The sequence below is a fragment of the Podarcis cretensis genome (assembly GCF_951804945.1).
Source record: "Podarcis cretensis genome assembly, chromosome: 5".
Taxonomy (NCBI): Eukaryota; Metazoa; Chordata; class Lepidosauria; order Squamata; family Lacertidae; genus Podarcis; species Podarcis cretensis.
The window spans coordinates 71,427,093-71,446,842 of NC_137174.1; the positions used below are offsets into that span (position 1 = coordinate 71,427,093).

Genomic DNA, 19,750 nt, shown 5'->3' on the forward strand with positions numbered 1-19,750 from the left:
TAACCCACAGGCAAATACAGAGCCATGCATACCACCTCGTGCTCCTTGGAGGAAAAGGTGAGATGCAATAATAAATAACGTATTTTTAGGACTTTGTAACCCACTTAAGAGATTTTTTTTTTTTTTATGTGACGTAGCAGACAAAAAAGTTAACTAAAGATCCCCAGGACTGACTTGAGCATCCACTGACTTTGAGGCTCCATTGATTCCATTTGGATTGTTTCCAAGTGAGATCCTGGTGTTCTTGAGCTAGTGCACATTCTAAGCACAATTTGGAAATTGGGCTCTATTGAGATCAGCAGACTGGCTTCCAAGACCATGTGGGATTCGGGTTGTTAATGGGCTTTGACCCAATAACTCTCCCCTTAAGTAAAATGGGGACTAAGCATTTCTGATTAACAGCCAGATGCACGGACCCATTGCACCACAACTAATCAGTTACTTTTTTAATCCAGCAAATTAACATCTAATTTCACATAGTATTAGAATAAACAATTTTTTTTTTAATGTGTGCTGAAGAAAAGCAACAAAATTTTGATGTTGCCTCTTGCAATTAGAAACGTAAGAAAGTAGAAGCCAGAAATTACAACAGTGGGTCATTTGGATCCCCTCCAATCTACTTGGTGGGTTGGTTATTTTACTGTTCAATTTATCATGGGTATCACATTATCACTCAGTACCAAGTAATACTTTGACTGGCGTGGAACTGCACGTTCTTCTCGCATTCACTTTTAAGCACAGTATCCTCCCTTGGGTTTGTTTTGGAGTGACGTCATGTGCTTTGGAGCAGCAAAGTTTTTCTGTATACATTGTAATGCTTCATCACAAGAGGAAAATAGATGCTTGGCATTCCACTACTGAGAAGAAAGCCTCATGAATCGTTATGGAAACTACATTTTAAAAAACTGAGTTTAATCCTACCATATGAGAAAATAAAATATTTAGGTTACTTCTGGTAGGGAAACTACTAGTAGGGCAGTAGTACTACAATAACAGTACTTTGTTGGGAGAACTATATGAATTTTCTGCTGGAGAAAAAGCGTGAAATCTTGGCCCCATCCAAGTCAATCACAAATTCCCTTTGACCTCAAGAGGGGTCACAATTTCACCCCCCCCTCTGCCCCTTCTGTCTTTAAAAGGACAGAGCATATTTTTAGAGGATTAACTGTGTAATCTACACGGCTGCCGGACTTTCTGCTTCTTGAGCTGATTCCATCAGCTTGGCTCCCATTTGTGATTTTTAAATCCCAGTAGAAGACAATCACCTCTCAGTTTACTGCAGAAAGGGAGTTCCTAGCTCAGAAGTCTTTTGTTTGGTGAAAGCAAGCATTCTGTTTGAGTTTCAGGAATACTGTTCCTTCTGTCAGAAGATCATCTTAATACCTCTATATTTTCAGACCCACAGACTATTTACCAGATCTAGATAGAAGCAATATTGTACTATCAACCATCATGTCGTCTATGATCTCCATTGTAGAGCACTGGACTATGGTCATCAGCATTAGCTGGCAGTGCACAGGTGTAATAAATGTGATACAATCCATCTACTATGTTAAGCAATGATGTGGCTGGCAGGCTGGCAAGACAACAGATGGACTGCCTGTTTTACACACTGGTTTCCAATAGTGTTGTCACACAATTTTTAAAACATAAAAAATTAAAATACTAATCATATGAGTTTTAAAGATAAATTTAAGATACCTGTAAATGCCTTCTCTAAAGACCTATGCTAAAGTTTTGTATTAGTTTTCTGCTGCCTCCCACAAGTGTGCATTGACATATCCAGTTGGAGTTTGCAGTTAATACCTCCCAAAATGGTCAGATCTTCTCCAAACCTGTGCCAGAGTTTGGGGTGCATTTTGTGCTGTTCAGGGTTAAACCACAAAACATGAGCATTTTGGGGGTGGGTGGGATGAAATTTGGAGTTTCATAGTAAATGGACCTGGGTTTATTTGTCCATGGCATACCTTTTGTATAATGGCAAACCCAATAGTTCTGAATCAAGGAGAATACTTACTGTACTTTGTAAATGATGCGCGCCTGTGTGGAAGAGGAATTCCTATCTTAGAAAAAAAAAGACAATGCTTCTTTTAAATATGGTGCTTGCAATCTTCTTTTTGTATCCCCATTGTGTGTGTGTGTGTGTGTGTGTGTCTACTGCCTAATTAATCAAGGACACCTTTAGGGTGTTGTTCTTGCTTATGGATAGCATAATCCTATGCATATCTACTCAGAAGTAAGCCCCACTGAGGATGTGTTTCTTGGTAGATGTCTATGGGATTGCACTATAACATTTTAAAAAGTTGCTGTTCCAAATACACTTACCAGAGAATATATACCATCAAACACAGTGCCAATTAAGTAAAGGTAAAGGGACCCCTGACCATTAGGTCCAGTCGTGACCGACTCTGGGGTTGCGACGCTCATCTCGCTTTATTGGCCGAGGGAGCCGGCGTACAGCTTCCAGGTCATGTGGCCAACATGACTAAGCCGCTTCTGGCGAACCAGTGCAGTGCATGGAAACACTGTTTACCTTCCCACCAGAGCAGTACCTATTTATCTACTTGCACTGCCGTGCTTTTGAACTGCTAGGTGGGCAGGAGCTGGGACGGAACAATGGGAGCTCACCCCGTCGCGGGGATTCGAACCACCAACCTTCTGATCGGCAAGCTCTAGGCTCTGTGGTTTAACCCACAGCACCACCCGCGTCCCTTCAGTGCCAATTACTTATCAGTAAATATACTTTAACACTGTAACCCAAATTTCTGGATACAGAAAACTTGTTCTGGCTTAATAAAATATGCTAACCTAACCTAACCTAACCTAATCGTGAAATATTTTGGTTAACAATGGAAGCAGTATGATTCATATAGAATGGATGGCATGGTATTATTGAAGAAAAGGATGTTCTGTTCTATAAACAAAAAAATCTGCTACGTAATGGCCGACAGAGGGCAGCCTTCAGCAACAGTGCCATTTGAACTTCTGAGGTCACTTCCAGATGACCTGTTTCATAAGCATTCAACCTGATTTGCTTGTGGGGAGATTAAACAAAGTTGCAAGAAGTAAGTGCTATCGCACATTTTTATGTGTATCTTTCTGTATAAGGAAAAGTATGACCTTTTAGGGAAGCTGATTTTGAAGCACGGCGTTTCAAATCAGCTTTAATTGTGCAGCCTGCATCCGCTGGGATGTGACTGAATCCCATCCCCAATAGTGTAGCTGTAGGTGCTGATTCTACATCCTCAAAGTGGAAGAGAGAGCATGAGAACATTGCAGGCCTGAAGACTTTTTGTCTTATTAAGTGTTCATTTTAATAACCACCTTGCCGTTTATTCTGCCCTTCTCCTAATTGGAAGGTGAAATCTACACCATCAGCAGAATGGAACAGTCATACATCTCCCAGACTGTGCCACTTCAGAAGTGTGTGTGTGACTGTAAAATTCTATATCTATATCTGTATCTATCTATCTATATCTCCTTGATATGCTATCTTGATTTGCTATCTGTCAGGAGGTGGAATCAGGAGTAGGTCAGTAATAAAACACCCAGTGTCAGTGAAGTTAACTCGTTATTCAGAAAAACCAAAACAGTGCAGGCCTGGTGACCACAGCAACTCTTCCCAGTAGGTCTTGCCCCAATGAGGCCGTTGTGAGGACTGAAGGTCCCTGTCTTTCCATTGCTCCCTAAGACTCATCCTCCCCTTTGTAAGGAATCTCAGACTCCTTACTCTCTTATTGCTCCTCCCTCTTCATTCCTCTACATGTTCTGGGAGACCAGTGGGAAGGGGAGCTGGTCATAGCATGGGTAGGGGCACGGAGACTACCTAGCTTCTTCAGCAGCCTGTCTCATCTCTGTCTCTTGGACCCCCTTCTCTCCTGCCTCTGATTCTGGACTGCTCTCTGCCCCAGCCTCTTCCTGCTCACTAATGCCTGTTGCCTCTTCAGCTTCCTCCTCCTCCCAGTCTGCCCCCCCTTCTCCCTCTGACCACTAATCATCATCCCTGATGGACTTTTTGGAGCTAGCCAACCTGACTGGAAGAGTCCGTGACCAGAAGGAGGAGGAGCACCAGGAAGAATGGAAGAACTTCAAAGATTATTTACTTAAATATGTTAAGATAAATTAATTAGAAATACTTGCAAAAAATAGATAGGCTAAGGATTTAAATATGTGAAGTTATAGAATGTTTAAAGCAAAGGTGAAAAGAAACAACAATGTTAAGAGGATTAAGTAAATTTTATGAGATTTTGTTTTGGAAAACCGTTACAATGATATATATTGAAATCCAGTCAAGGGAATTTGAGGAAGTCACTTAACAATGTTATTAGGATTGGATTAAGTACTGTTATGATGTCTTTTTTTGTTTATTTAAATTTTTGGAAAAGTAATTTAATTTTTTTTAAAAGAAACTAATCATCATCCCACACACCAATCCCCTGGCTCTGAGCCTTCTTCCTTTCGGGGTTCCCTTGGGGTTCCCCAGATGGTGCCTCCCAACACTCCTCTGCATTCAGTCAATCCATAACACTATCTATATGTAGGGTAGATGATGTCTCTGCCACTGAAGCATTGTGAGAGGTGGCAAGCAGTGGGATGAATGAATCAATCTGCCATGTGCTGCACCTTCCCTCTAGTATTACAGTGACACTTCACTTTCTGCTTTGTTCCAGTTTCCAGAAAGTAAGAATCTAGTGCCTTACAGCAAAATCCAGGGTAGGTGTGTTCAGGTAGTTGAAAGCCCTGAGACATTTCCAAAACTACATAGTAAATACCCATGTAGGTCTTTGGAGTTTTGGCATATTTTAGGAAGCAAAGTGTGAAGACAATTACGGTAACTAAGTGGTTGTGCCCAGCTAGGGAAAATGGGGCATTGCCCCAGCAAGCTCAGCCTGCCCCAACTTGCCTGTCTTCTTATTTACAACAACCAATCAGCTAATGGATCTCCCTGCCATTGGCTCTGGCTCCACCTACTCTTGAGCTCCCTGCCTTCTGCCCTGCTGGTCCCAATGAGCATCAGTTTGTGGCACCAGTTGTGCCACAATTAAAATTGCAATTACATAGTCAATCAGGATGTAATTACAACAGGGCAGGACTTGGGGGTGGGGAGAGATGTCCAGGACTGCACTCAGCAGAATGTAAAGGGGGATCCCCAAACACAGTAGAACTGGCCATCTGCCACATTTTAAACTAAAAAGAGAAATAACCCCTGGATGGTTAAGTCTAGTCAAAAGGTGACTATGGGGTGCAGCACTCATCTCGCTTTTCAGGCCCAGGGAGCCAGTGTTTGTCTACGTGCAAAACAACATCAAACCTAGCGTTATGTAAAATACATTCAACAAACACACATAAAACGTAACCGGCTGCGCATTCACATAAACAATTCTCTTCTGTATTTTTATCACAGTATCAAATATTTCTCTTGCACATAATCAACACATAAAGTACAACAATATAAATGGAAGTCCCAATAGATCAGTTCATTCATAGAGTCCAAATGTCTGCTAGTTTCTGTTCCACGTATGTCTTTGTATGTTCATAAAATCCAAATGGGAGCTTACTACAGTTCCACAGAATCTTGACAAGGATTTCCGGAATAATGCCTTGTTTTGCCCTTCTGGACTTCATGTTATGCATGTTCTATGTTATTCTTATTTGTTAAAATATGTTGAAATACGATATTTTTGTGTGTTTGTTCAGCATTTGTCTACAAACAGCTTTCCAGGTCATGTGGCCAGCATGACTAAACTGCTACTGGAGCACAGAGGACCGTGACAGAAACCAGAGTGCATGGAAACGCTGTTTACCTTCCTGCCACAGTGGTACCTATTTATCTACTGGTGTGCTTTTTGAACTGCTAGGTTGGCAGAGGCTGGGATAGAGCAACAGGAGCTCATCCCTCCCTCCCCTTGTGCAGATTTGAACCACAGACCTTCCAATCAGCAAGCCCAAGAGGCTCAGTGGTTTAGACCACAGCACCACCCACTCCCTCACATTTTAAAGTACATAAAGTAATACATATTACCATGTAAAGAACTCCCACCTGTATGAACATTTAGTCTGGAACATAAAACTATGCAGCTGCCTCCCAATGGAATTCACGAAGTGTGTATGCAGCTAAATTCTGTGCTATTCTGCAGTTCCAAACACCCTGCTGTGCTCATAGCACATAGCAGTACTTCTGAATTGCTAAATGTGTATGCTACGAGCCCTCCCAGTCTTGACTTGGCACACTGATAACCTTAACAAATTGTAATAGTAATCAATGCTAAAGGTAGAGGTGGAGACAGTTTATTTAATATATTGACCACTTAGGGTTTCAAATGTTATCACCAGCACTTTGAATACCGGCTGGAAAGAAAGAGGCAGCTAATGAAAGGAGCACTGAGATATTATGTTTCCAGAAAGCTGGTAACTCACCCCAGAGAGAATGCTAGATGTCATCTGAGTATAGAGGCCACTGAACACCATTTCTCAAGATGATCTCATCCAGTGGCCTCATATATACACTGACAAAAAGGGACAGAGTCAAGCAATCTCTCCTGATCACTTGGGAGTTCAGGAAAGACTCTCTGTCTCTGTCTCTGTCTCTGTCTCTGTCTCTGTCTCTGTCTCTGTCTCTGTCTCTGTCTCTCTCCCTCCCCCCCCCAAACAAACACAAAAACTGACTCAAGGGTATTGTTTTGCTTCTATTAAGTACAGCATGAAAATGAGAGCCTTGTTGTCCAAATACCACAGAAATACTGCAAACCTCCCAATGGTTACAGCATGGTGCTAATAACACCAAGGTTGCAGGTTCGATCCCTGTAAGGGACAGCTGCATATTCCTGCACTGCTGGGGGTTGGACTAGTTGATCCTCAGGGTCCCTTGCAACTCAATGATTCTGTGGCAAAAGGCTTGATGGCAAAAAATCATAAAAATATTAGTTGATTTCAGTAAGATAATCTCAGTCATAAGTATATGGTGGGAAAGAGACTTAGGACACAGCATTTCTGAGCACAAAATGCTCTGAATTTACCAGTTCAGGAAGCTCAATATAAAGCGTTATTATGCTGGTACTCAAGGGACGCAGGTGGCGCTGTGGGTTAAAGCCTCAGCACCTAGGGCTTGCCGATCGAATGGTCGGCGGTTCGAATCCCTGCGGCGGGGTGCGCTCCCGCTGCTCGGTCCCAGCGCCTGCCAACCTAGCAGTTCGAAAGCACCTCCAGGTGCAAGTAGATAAATAGGGACCGCTTACCAGCGGGAAGGTAAACGGCGTTTCCGTGTGCGGCTCTGGCTCTGGCTCTGGCCAGAGCAGCGATGTCACGCTGGCCACGTGACCCGGAAGTGTCTCCGGACAGCGCTGGCCCCTGGCCTCTTAAGTGAGATGGGCGCACAACCGCAGAGTCTGTCAAGACTGGCCCGTACGGGCAGGGGTACCTTTACCTTTACCTTATGCTGGTACTCAATGCCATCCAGGCTTAATAAAATCTGTTCAAGTACATGTTTTAAGGGAGCAACCGTATGACAAGATGCAGTGCCTCTCCAGTTCAGCTGAGTTCAGCTAGTCCGGATGCAGCCCATTCGCCTTCTCAATCCGGCCCACGGATGGTCTGGGAATCAGCATGTTTTTACATGAGTAGAAAGTGTCCTTTTATTTAAAATGCATCTCTGGGTTATTTGTGGGGCATAGGAATTCGTTCATTTTTTTTCTTATTCAAAATATAGTCCAGCCCCCCACGTGGTCTGGGGGACAGTAGACCGGCCCACAGCTGGAAAAGGTTGGTGACCCCTAGTCCCTAACCCAACCCAGCTCAGTCAAAGCCTGCTAAACCAAGGCTGATGAAAGTCTCCCCCAAGGAGTGTTCTGGGGACATGGTGGGGGCAGAAGCAGAGAGGGGGGACTTCTTGGACTGGGTCCTGATCCCATTCAGCTCAGTCATGTGGGCTGACAAACTAATGCAGAACACTGTTTTAAAGGCTTGTTTTCCCAGGCTGACGCAGAACCCCATCTTAATTGACACTGGCTTGATTTATGCCAGCTTCTTCTGCATAGGATTGCTCTGAGTGGTCTTGCTGCTTGCTCCCTCCCGGGCCAGCAGCAGCGCTTCCCGGGCCACTAGCTGACTGTGTAGTGGGGCAGGCACGTTGGAGAGAAAGGCCAGGACGACAGCGTCGGAGAGGCCAGGAAGAGCTGCATGTAAACTTCGTAGTTGAAGGCGCAGGAGGCACAGTCGGAATGTTCTGGCTAGCTTGGGGAAACTGGATTAGATGACCTGCGTGGTCCCTTCCAATTCTATGATTTCTATGTATGCCCTGGTCGCAGAAAAGGCCGCGGCAAGAAATCTCTGCTGGCTGCAGAGACAGCTACCGCCGAACAAGTCGCCGCTCTCCTCCGGCAGGGGGCGCTGGACGTTAGGACAGGGGACAGGTGGCGTCCACGGATGGTGTAGCGGCGCAGAAGGCGAGGGCGGGCCAGCTTGGCGTCGAGGAGCTGCGCTCTCCGCCATCCCACAGGGGTGGCCTGTGCCTGCCCGCCAAGGACGTGACGCGGTCGCCGCCGAGATCCTCCGCGCTGGTCTTCTTGCTGCCTCTGCTTCGCGCTGCAGTGCAGGCGCGCGAACAGCCTGGGCGCGCAGCCTCCCCGTCGAAAGGCTTGCTGCAGATGCGGCGCTCGCGCTCTCGGAAAGGGGAGGAAGGAGGCGGCCGCCCTCGCTGCTGGGGTTCTTGGATCGCTTCCTCCTCCTCATGCTGGCGGCTGTTGCTCTCCTGGTCCGTTTGCTCCGCCTGTTCTGCCGTCAGAACTTCGTTTCATCGGAAGGCTTCGTTTCCCCGACGTGGATGCTGGTGCAAAAGGGCCAGATCTGGAAGCGACGCGGTTCTCCCCGTCCCATGATGCTGTGCGGGCAGCTGGCTGTAAACGGGCGTGCTTCTTTGGCTGTTGCTGCTATTGGCTCCTCTCACACCCCCCCCCCCTCTCCTTCAGATTTCTCTGGCGGCTCCACGTCCCACCGTCAAGCTTTACCGACGGTGTTACCCAGCACACAGTAGCTCCCAGGAGTGCCAGTTTGGCCTCGCGACTGTAGCTGCCCCGGGGCCGTGGGTGCCATGCAGCGTGCATGGCCCTGGCACCGAAATTTGTGGGTGCCCTGCCCCTTCATGGGACTTAGCACCTATGGCACCTATGGTCGCGCCCCTTCCCCGAATATGAGCGCCCCTGTGATCGCATATCTCTGAAATTGTGCGTTTGGAAGTGCCTCCTCCGCTGCTAATGCCCTCCCGCACAGTGGGATTCCTGATTTAGTACCCAATATTTTCTAACACCTGTGTCTGCATTATTTTTATTATTTTTATTATTTTATAATAATTCCCAACCACGGAGAACCTTCTCTGGTCCCCAGTAACTCCCCAGTCCTGCCATACTGTCTACACCAGCCTTTTCCATGGCTATACATCTCCAAGCCTCTTTCTCTCTTCTGTGCCAAATATTTTCTCTTGGGGCATATATCCACTTGCTCCATTTCAGCTACCCTCTGGGAAACATATAAGGGGTGGGGGGCACAAGTCATTAATGAGGCTGGAACCCTAAACAGCAGCAGCCACCCTGCAACACGGGCTGCGGGAGAAACTTGGTTTCACAGGTGCCAATAGGGCACCAATCAAATACACTTTGATTTGCTCAAAGTGTATTAGAACGTGGACTGATTCCTCAGGAGCCATCATGATGTGAAATAATCAGCAACATTTGTGCTAACTGCTTCAGTTATTCTACTTCTGGGAACTTGGATTCTGACATGTACTCAGCTCTATACTAAATCTTCTGAAAACAAAATTGCCTTGCAGTCTCTATCTTGTTATTGTGGGATGTGAAACACATAGCAGTTAAGTACAACATTCCTAGAGTGGACATAAGGAGGAATGTTTGCAGCAGCCCGTATGTAAACTTTCTGTTTCCTCCTAGGCTGGGTCAAACTTCTCTGCATGTGACTAGAGATGGGCATGACCATACCTGCCCAGGTGGCAAAAGCACCTGGGACACAGCCCTCTCTCTCTCTCTCTCTCTCTCTCTCTCTCTCTCTGACTCCAGTCTTAGAAAAAGCAACTTCTCTTCAGCTAGAGATGCCCTGTTGGCTTTCAGCCAACAAGGGACAAAGGGATAGTTCCACGTGTGTATATACTTTTGTAACCTAAGTCTGCCTCCAGGGATCCAATTGTGAACTGATGATACTGTGAGTAAACTTTCTTTTACTGACTTTAAATAAGATTGTTGTGTCTATTCTTTTTAAGAGGGACAAGAAGGGATCTTACCATCATTCTTATTGGGAGACTAAAACTAGCCTGCAACAAGCTAACCACTGTGTATTAAAAAGGGGAATGCACTCTGCTAAGTAAAGGGACTTGCTAACACAAGTTAGGAAGGATATTATTAAACCATATACCCTCTCCTGCCTCCCTGAACATTCCCACAATTATTAGCCACCTTTTGGATCACTAGGGTTCATAAGGTAGCGTCCCAATCTTGTACATGTATTTTAATGTGTGGTGTCCTACTGAAAGACAATGGCTGGCTGGAGTGCAGAATGCTCTCTTTAGGGTTGGACATGAAGAATGGGGTTGCATGGATTTCCTAATTATGGAGATCCCCTTCAAAATAGGTGGGTCATGGTAGTAGGTGGAAGGTACCTCTGGCCAATGCCACCATCTAGGTGTGTAGACAAGTAAAACAAGGAACATCTTATGACACCATGCCTCAGTCTCCAGAGAAGGGTGAATCCATCAATTACGGACGTTCCAGTATCTTTTTACAAGGAAATATTGATCTCAGCACCTGATTTAGGGAGTTGTGGGTGGTTCCCCCACCCAGGATGCTGAGCCAAGCGGGCACAAAATTGAGAAGATTCATGGGTCACGTTCACTGCATGTATGGTGTTAAAGGAAAATATTATGAAAATGATGTATAGATGGTACTTAACCCCTGTAAAAGTAGCAAAGATTTATCACAATAGTGATAATCTATGTTGGAAATGTAAAGAAAAAGAAGGTACCTTTTATCATATGTGGTGGACCTGCCCCAAGGTGAAAGACTTCTGGGAGAAGATTTATAATGAATTGGAAAAAATGTTATTAAGAAAGCAGAAGCCTTTCTTCTTGGAATAATAGGTCTGGAATTGTCCAAGAAAGATGCTAGATTGTTTTTGTGTGCCACAACTGCTGCTAGGATTTTGTTGGCCAAAAATTGGAAAACACAAGAAGTGCCAACAGTGGAGAGGTGGCAGATGAAGATAATGGACTTTTGGTAGCTAGCCGATCTGACCGGAAGAGTCCGCGACCAGAAGGAGGAGGAGCACCAGGAGGATTGGGTGAAATTTAAAGACTATTTAGCTAAATATGCTAAGATAACTTAAATAGAAATACTTGCAAGTACCAGATTGGCTTAGGATTTAAATATGTGATGTTATAGAATAATATGTTTAAAGTTAATATGAAAAGAAAGAAAGATGTTAATTGACCAAGTAACGTTTATGAGAAATTAGTTTTGGAAAACTGTTACAATTGTATACATTGAAACTCAGCCAGGGGGATTCGAGGAAGTCATCTAAAAATGTTAGCAAAAGCAGAACTATTATAATTAGGATTTGTGTCTGGTTCTTTGTTTATGTTTGTTATAAATTTGGAAAATCAATAACAAAAAATGAAAAAACAACAACAAAATTGAGAAGATCCATAATTGAGAAGATCCATTTGGGGGCACCGAATGCTGGCCTCACACAGGGTGTCATATTATGAAAGATTACCTTAATCTGCCCCTGCTTGATCTAACTTCCAATGTTTTCTATGCAGCCAGTCTCTAACCAGGGCCAGACACTGGGAAAGCACTCGGCTCTGGATCAGATGAAAAGGAGAGGTGCTGATGAGTGTCACCATAGTACTGATAGCTCCTGAACACCATGTGTTCATACGGTCTCACTCAATGGCCTCATCTATGCATTGAACAGAACAGGGAGCAAAACCAAGGAATCACTCACAGTCCAGAGGTATAACCACACACAGAGAAATGTATCTGACTCAACTTTCATGTATTGTTGCCATTAAATACTTATTCATTCCTAATAATAAATTAACAAGCTAATGAGGTTAAAACATAAACTGGGCACTGAAAGACATACCCTGCAATGCACAAAAATACTTGCATATCAAGTGCTAATTAGCAGGTTGCACAATCACTGGTGGCATTTTTAAATGTACAATAATCGCATATGAAAGAGAGCAGTTAAGTAAAAATCCAAATCTGAAGGGTACAAAAAGTAGCTTAGGTATAAATCTGTATTATAGCATTTAAGCATGTCACGAAGGAGAAACCACCCTAAGCACATTATAAAGGGGCTATCCTATGCACAGGATGCTGGTGTAATGTTAAGCTCAGTCAGGGTTAAGTATGGCGGATCCAAGCTTCATTCTGGAGCAGGGCTACTGCTGACTGAGGCAGCCTAAGACTGACAGAGGGGAAACAAACCATAGTTACACCACTCTTTTTGCCAGTTTAATTGATGTCAGGGTCCCAGGTCACATGACCAAGTTGAATGGGCTTAAAATCAAGCCCAAATCCCTGCTCTATGGTCCCACCCCCAGAATGCCCCTTTCCCAGGGCTTGACACTGGCTTAAGACCTGCTAGGCTCCACTTAGCTGGCTTTGTCCTGGCTGAGCTGGAATGAGGAAGACAGAATATCTCTGTCTGAGCTGAGGATAGGGAGCTACACCAGCACAGCCCGACTGCACCAGGAATCTCCTAGCTCAGCTAGAGATCCACTGGTTCCTGACCATGTTCATCCCGCCAGATCTTGCTATAGGATTGCTCCCTTGATGTGCAAAGAATGCTTTTCTAGTTCACTTATTATGATTCAGGTCTACCACACAAATAAGATGCCAGTGCACATTAGAATACATATCTCATTCAAAGCAACACAGTGTAAACAGGCTATCCTCACTCACATGTCCATTCAGTTGTGATTTAAGTGCTGGTTCTCAAGGCAGCAAGCAACACACAATTACTTGTAGAGTATAAAATACGTTTTTTAAAAACTCCCTATCAGTGAATACTTTGCTACAGAAGGAGTGATCACCCATGTTAAGCGATGACCGTCTATGATTAGCAGCCTTCACCACTAATGGAACCTGGAAGAAGGGGAGTGCTTTATTTTACTTCTGTGTAGTAGCAAGAAAAACTAGAATCTGCCCACATATCACAATGGTACAAAAATGGTAAATACTTCCATCCAAACCTTTCCAATTCTATGTGGATTGTATGGGTTGCCAGTGGTCTACTTGTAACATTGAATGGTAGCTTCAGTTGCATGGTAAGCTTCAGTTGCATAGACTCCATGTGTCTGTTATAATGAACAGACAAATCTGGGACTTGTGTACACCCCTATAATCCATAGAAATCCACCTAACTGCCTCACAGCTAGCCAGCCTGCCTTCTACAAGGCAGCTGGTAAGGGGAAGAGAAAGTATCTCTAGTAGTCCCATGCAGACCCAACATGGAAAAAGTTTATAAGCTCTTGGCTTCTGTGCAAATCTCATTCAGTGGGCCATATCTGGGAGTGCTAATGATGCTCTCATGAGACCTTGTGAAACAATCTGACTTTTTGCAAGGTCTTGTTATAGCATCCCCACCTTGCCTGAGAATAGCTAAAACCACATACGTTGAAAGTGTATAAGAAGCAGGCATAGTGTAATGACAGAATCCATTTGAGCTAACTCACCTTTAATATAGGTCTATGGGCCTATATTTAAGAATAAGCCAACTATTCACAGCCAATTATTCAGTCAGCAGCAAACAAAAACAAAACCTGATAAAGATTAAATAATCTATCATAATCACACACACTTTAGGGCTTCTCAACACAAAAAAAGCCAATCATATGGTAATGCAGTTCCTGGACATTTCAAATTTCAATTGGGAGGTGGGACAAAAAAAAAGGAAGTCCCCTTCACATTGATAACTGTAGAGATTCCCTGACATCAAATTTTCTTTGTGAAGGGAGATTTTATAAATGAATTAATGGGAGGGTATTTTATCACTTGAGTCTCACATCAGCCTGAAGTGGTACAGTCCAGGAGCAATTTTACCATGTTTGAGAGACATGCAGACAAAAATCTATGTCACATGCATGTTCAGAGGAAATTCACATTTGTGTGTTCATCACTATTTCTGTAGCTGTGCACACAAACCTAATTTGAGTACTGACAACAGAATGTCTGAGGTGAGATCACTGTTCTGAAGATTCTACTGATGATTCTACATCTGTAATGGCTTGTTTACATACGAAAGTCACCACAACACTGCAGCCATGAGCATGCACATTTGAACAAGGCCTATGTGACTTTTTGGTGGCAGTAGCCCTTTTAACTTTAGCATCAAGCAATGGCTTGCACATGTGAATTAGCAATCACATATTAATTGCCACAGACAGAACTTTAGTATTATCTACTGTGAAAACACACACAGTATTTTCAGTGGGGAAAAGGCATGCATTCTTCAGAGAGCCCCCAAATATATGATGAATCAATACAATGAAAGGCTGGTACCTGGATGTCTGACCCACCCAACCCAAAAAGTGCATTTGGTGCAAAAATAACAAAAAAAACAAAAGCAAATCAGTAGCACACTTTTAGTATTTTTCCCTGGATGTACTTAAAAAACAACTACTGATCTCTATACTCTGGCTTCTCTTCAGATCGTATTATTCTATAGCACTTGTTATTCTAAAGTGCTTCCTCTCCTCAACAGGTGTGGTCCACATCCTGATAAAGCTATTGACAAATGTGTCTCGTTGATTTGTATGGACCTGGATAACACCCAACATAGCATCTATCTTAGTTCCAATTCTAACAAATAGCAGAGCCTTCTTCAGGCATTATGTTCCTTATGTGACATGGGAGGGAACAGGGATGAGCTCGTGGTCTCCACCTCCACGTTGTCCATCCCCACTGCACTCCATAAACTGAGGGCTTTCTGTCTGCATAGGGGAGCCTTATCTACTTGTCTGCCTCTTCTTTTTTTGTCCTGTCTTCTGGATCAGCAATTCTCAACCTGTGGGTCCCCAGATGTTGTTGGACTACAACTCCCATCATCCCTAGCTAGCAAGGCCAGAGCTCAGGGATAATGGGAGTTGTAGCCCAACAACATCTGGGGATCCACAGGTTGAGAACCGCTGTTCTAGATTGTAAGTTGAGGGAAGGCACTGTTTTGCTTTTATTGATCTGGAGTACTACTACTACTACTACTAATAATAATAATAATAATAATAATAATAATTTGTTTATACCCCGCCCATCTGGCTGGGTTTCCCCAGCCACTCTGGGCAGCTTCCAACAAAATATTAAAAATACAATAAAACAACAGACATTAAAAACTTTCCTAAACAGGGCTGCCTTCAGATGCCTCCTCTGCAAGCCTTTATTTATTTATTTTTGGCTGAAGAGTAGGGCAAACATTCTTTAAACAAATATATAAATACTTGCTGATTATGATAAATAGTCTTAAGGAACTTTAAACACTGCTTTTTTAAAAAAATGAATAAGGTGTCAAACAATTGGTCAGAAACTCAAAAGATGCTAGCAGAGTAGTATCTCCCTATATACATAAGAACGTAACATGTTGGCGGCCATGCCAAGTGCAGCATGAGAAACAACAGGCCAGCCCAGGCACAGTGTTTAATAGAGCACTGGTTAAATGTACCCACAGCAAGGTTTAATGGAGAGCTGAGGAGCCCTTAACCCAGCAGTTTAGCAGCTCACTGGGCAAAGCACCTCATGTCCCCATTAAACACACCTGTAGGGAGGAGAGGCATTTCACAGAGCAGTTTAGTGAGCTCTGTTAAACCTTGAGTTGGGTGGGGCTGACAATCTGATGGGCAGATGGGAGCTCACATCCAGCCACTCCCACTTCACTGAAATCAGACCTTCAGACCTTCTCCTTCAGACCTTCACTGAAATCTGAAAGCTCTGTGCTTCACTTTGAAGTCCTGACCTCACTATGACATCAGGGATTGACAATTGGACAGCATGGGGGTGGAATGAGCTCAGTGAGTAGTGGAAGGAGCTGGGGAAAATTTTGGGAAGGTGTAAAGAGTAAGTGGCGTTGACAAGAAGAGTGAGACCAGTGGAACCCCCATGTGATGATGACAGCAACAGCTCTAGCTCTGTTTTATCTATTTGATTGTGTAGTTGGAGCAGGAAGTGAACTGTCCTCTTCCTTGTCTTACAGGTGCAGTGGCAGGGCATTTCCTCTGAACTCATACAACCCCTAACACCAAGCCACTTCCTCAGCCTTATCCAGGTTTTTCTTATTTGGGAATAGTCTCATTCAAATACTGTATGTGTGCAGAGCCGTCTTTCCCATTGGGCTTAGTGGTGCGTCGCACCAGGGCGCTGGCCTCTCAGGGGTGCCCCAGTGAGTGGGGGAGCTGTGTGGCTTTGCCAGTGGCCTCCCCTTTCCCTGCATGCCCGCTGGCTGTGCCCCGTCAACCATATGGCTGGCAGGCAAACAGCTTCCCTCCCAAGCCTATACGGGAATTGCTCTCCTGCAGCAGCATGGGGGAGAGTTGCACCCCACCCAATGGCTGGCAGTTTGCAGCTTCGCCACTCCCCCACTATCTGTAGTAATTTGGGGGCACTAGGCAGGTATTTGCACCCCAGCGCCGCATCTGCTAAAGAAATGGTAACATAAGAAATGGCAGTTTTACACATTTCTTATTTGCATTTCATAATGCTAGCTCCAGTTCTTTTCTCATCTCTGTGGAAATATGAATGGTAAAGAAATCCCAAGGAACAATAAGTGGGTCTGGTTTTGCCACACCTTACACATCAGAAAGACATACAGTTGCAATCACTTTCTAACCACTTCTTTCATTTTCAAAGAACAAGAATAAAGGAATGTGACGTGAAAGAGCTGCCTATTTGAATGGCCTATCCCATACCCCAGCTTTGCTCCAGCTTTAACCATAAAAATATAGCAACGCATTTGATTCTACATCATGATCAACTGCATGGGGTGCCACAAAACAAATACCACATTTCTTCAGTATGTCTTGGGGAAGCAGTGCATAATTTCTGAGAGAGGAAAGCATTTGTCTGCCTTGGAAGGTGCACCGACTAATCTAGGGTGTGCATGAGGATTGTCCTTGGAAGAAGTGAGAAAAGGCACTCTACAGAAACTCACTCTGCTTTGAACATTCCTGGAGTTTTAACTTTGGCACAACAAATAGATGGCAGGGCTAAGTCCAGTCCAGATGCAAAAAGGAGCTCTGCAGGAGAGGTCCTTGGCCTAAGACTTTTCCAGCCCATCATTCCTTCAGGAGGATGAAAGTTTCATTCTTTTATTTCTCCAACCTCTGTGACCCTCCCAACTTGTGTGGCAAGCTGGAGATTTCTTCCTCATGGCCTTCCCACAAGAATGTGGGAAACTGCCATTGGACAAGTATTGACCACTTCACTTCTACGCAGTCTTTCCCAGCCCTACACAGAGCAAAGGGTAGCCCATAAGAAGAAGAATCAAAAACCACATTAAGGCAATGCTTTTATTAGACCAGAGCAGTGTGGAAACTTCCAAGTTCTCCAGAACTCTTCACCCATCTAACCACATGGAAGAGCTCAAAATCTCACACACTATTTTGTGTCATATGGGTTGGCCCAATAAATACATCGCCCTAACGTGGATTTTGGAGTTTTCCCTGCCTACCTACTCAAGGTCCCTTGAAATAGTGCTGAGATTGTGATCTGCATGCAAAGGAGAGCTATGGACCCCTCCCTCCCCCCCAAAAAAAGCTTCCTACCTAGCATGCAAATCAGAAACCTTGCCAGGGGAAAAGGTGGCAACCCTGCCAAGGGTAGGAATCGCAAGCGTCCGGGTTGCCACATCTCTTGTTCTAACCAGGCTCCTATGCCTTTAATAGTCGCCCGACGTGAGAGACATTCGGAAGAGAAAGCTTTTCCCGCCCGGCTGTGCAAATGTGGCGGGGAAGACCCCACCTGCTTAAACATCATGCAGCTTATCATGCACCGGAAATAAAGGAAGGAATAAATAAATTAAAAGCGGGGAGGCCGCCCCAACCCCGCCAGTCTAGCAGCGGCTCCTGCTCTCGGCAGCCACGCGGCCTGCGGGAGTGCTGCGCCCCGACGCCACCTCCCTGGAGCCGCCGGCCGTCGCTCTGGCGAAGAAGATAGTCCTGGGCTCGCTCCTGGATTTGTAGCTGTACATGAAAGGCACGGTGGAGGCGAAGAGGAGCACGAGGGCGACGCCGAGGAAGATGGAGCCCGTCAGCCACTCCATCCACGCGAAGCCCAGCAGCACCATGGCCAGGAAGGTGAACACCAGGCAGACGCACCCCGCCTTCCGCCGGCAGGAGGCGCAGCAGTGGCCGTCGCCGGGGTCCTCCGAGCAAGAGGCGTCAGGGCTGCCCACGGTGATGGTGGCCGCGCCGCTGCTGCGGTCCGACGACGGTGAGGGCTGCCGGGCGGGGGGCCGGGGCACCTGCAGCAGCAGCAGGCGCTGGGCGCGCAGGTCGCGCAGCAGAGGCGCCCAGCCGCGCAGCTGCTGCAAGATGCCCTCCACCAGCTTGGTGTTGACGGGCAGGCTGTGCACGCGGCCGTCGGGCAGGGACGTGCGGTGCCGGCACACCGGGCACGTGAGGTGGGAGTCGGGGGGAGCGCCCCGGCCGCGCGGAGAGTGCTCGCCGCCGCGCAGGTGCAGCTGCACCAGGCAGTCCTGGCAGAAGGTGTGCAGGCACTCCAGCAGCTTGGGCGCGTGGCGCTCCAGGTCAAAGAAGTTGTAGCAGATGCGGCACTCGTACTCGCCCGAGCTGAGCAGCGCCTCGGGCTGCGGCGGCGCGGAAGGCGCCCGGATGGCAGCTTCTGCAGCAGCAGCAGCAGCAGGAACAGGCTGCGCCTCGGTCCCTTTCAGCGCCTCCCCCTCCTCGCCATCCTGCCGAGCCCCTCCCTCGAGCTCGCCGGGGTTGCAGGCTTCCTGCTCTGCCTGCTGGTCCATGCTGTCCTCCTTTCCTCCGCGCATCAGGGGGCCGGGCGGGAGATGCTCACTTTCCCCCTCCCCGGGATTCCGCGGGCTCTTCACATCCTCAGCTGGCCGCAGTTGCGCGTGATGCTCCCCCTTCCTTCCTTCCTCTCTCCTTTGCCTGGCGAAGGAGGCTTGGCACCCCCTCGGGATGGCTTGGATCTCAGCACGACTCCCCTCCCCTCCCCCGCCTCCGGTGCCCCTCTTAAGGCTGCGTCTCCCCAGCCCGGTGACGTCACGCGGGTAGCCCCCCCTCCCGTGGCCCGAGCGGGCAGAGGCTCTCTCCGGCGGCGGCGGCGGCGGCGGCGGCGGCGGCCCCGCCACTCCCTCTCCGAAGCGGTCGGCCTGCCTGAGCGTGAGCTCATTTCCTCGGAGAGGGAAGCCGGAAGCTGCCGCCTGGCTTAAGGGGGCGGGTTTGGGGGGAGCGCCGGCACGAGCGGAGGAAGGGGAGACGGCGGGGAGCGAGACCCGCACCGAAGTGCTGCTATGCGGACAAGGCGTTCCACCCCCATCCCGTCTGTGTGCGCGCAAGTGCTTTCAAATGCGTGTGCATAATTATATATAGGTATAACAGAGAAAGGTAAAGAGGCAAGAGACCCTTCCCCCCCCCCGCCAGATTAGTTGCACAATACATTAAATTCACTAATTCAAAACGCATTCAAATAAAGGTGTCCGTCCATAGCCGCCCGCGAGTGCCAGG

General features: G+C 46.4%; 1 protein-coding gene across 1 annotated transcript; it reads right to left on the minus strand.

Annotated features, from left to right (window-relative positions):
- Window positions 1-15,959: 15,959 nt before the first annotated feature.
- On the minus strand, window positions 15,960-19,409 carry RNF228 (ring finger protein 228). The gene has a single exon (XM_079975928.1). It carries the CDS (start codon window positions 19,048-19,050, stop codon window positions 18,103-18,105), a length of 948 nt encoding a protein of 315 aa, XP_079832054.1. The 5' UTR covers window positions 19,051-19,409; the 3' UTR covers window positions 15,960-18,102.
- Between the last annotated feature and the right edge of the window lie 341 nt (window positions 19,410-19,750).

Coding starts and splice junctions, on each gene's coding strand:
- RNF228 (XM_079975928.1), bottom strand. CDS start 19,050: ATGCGCGGAGGAAAGGAGGACAGCATGGACCAGCAGGCAGAGCAGGAA.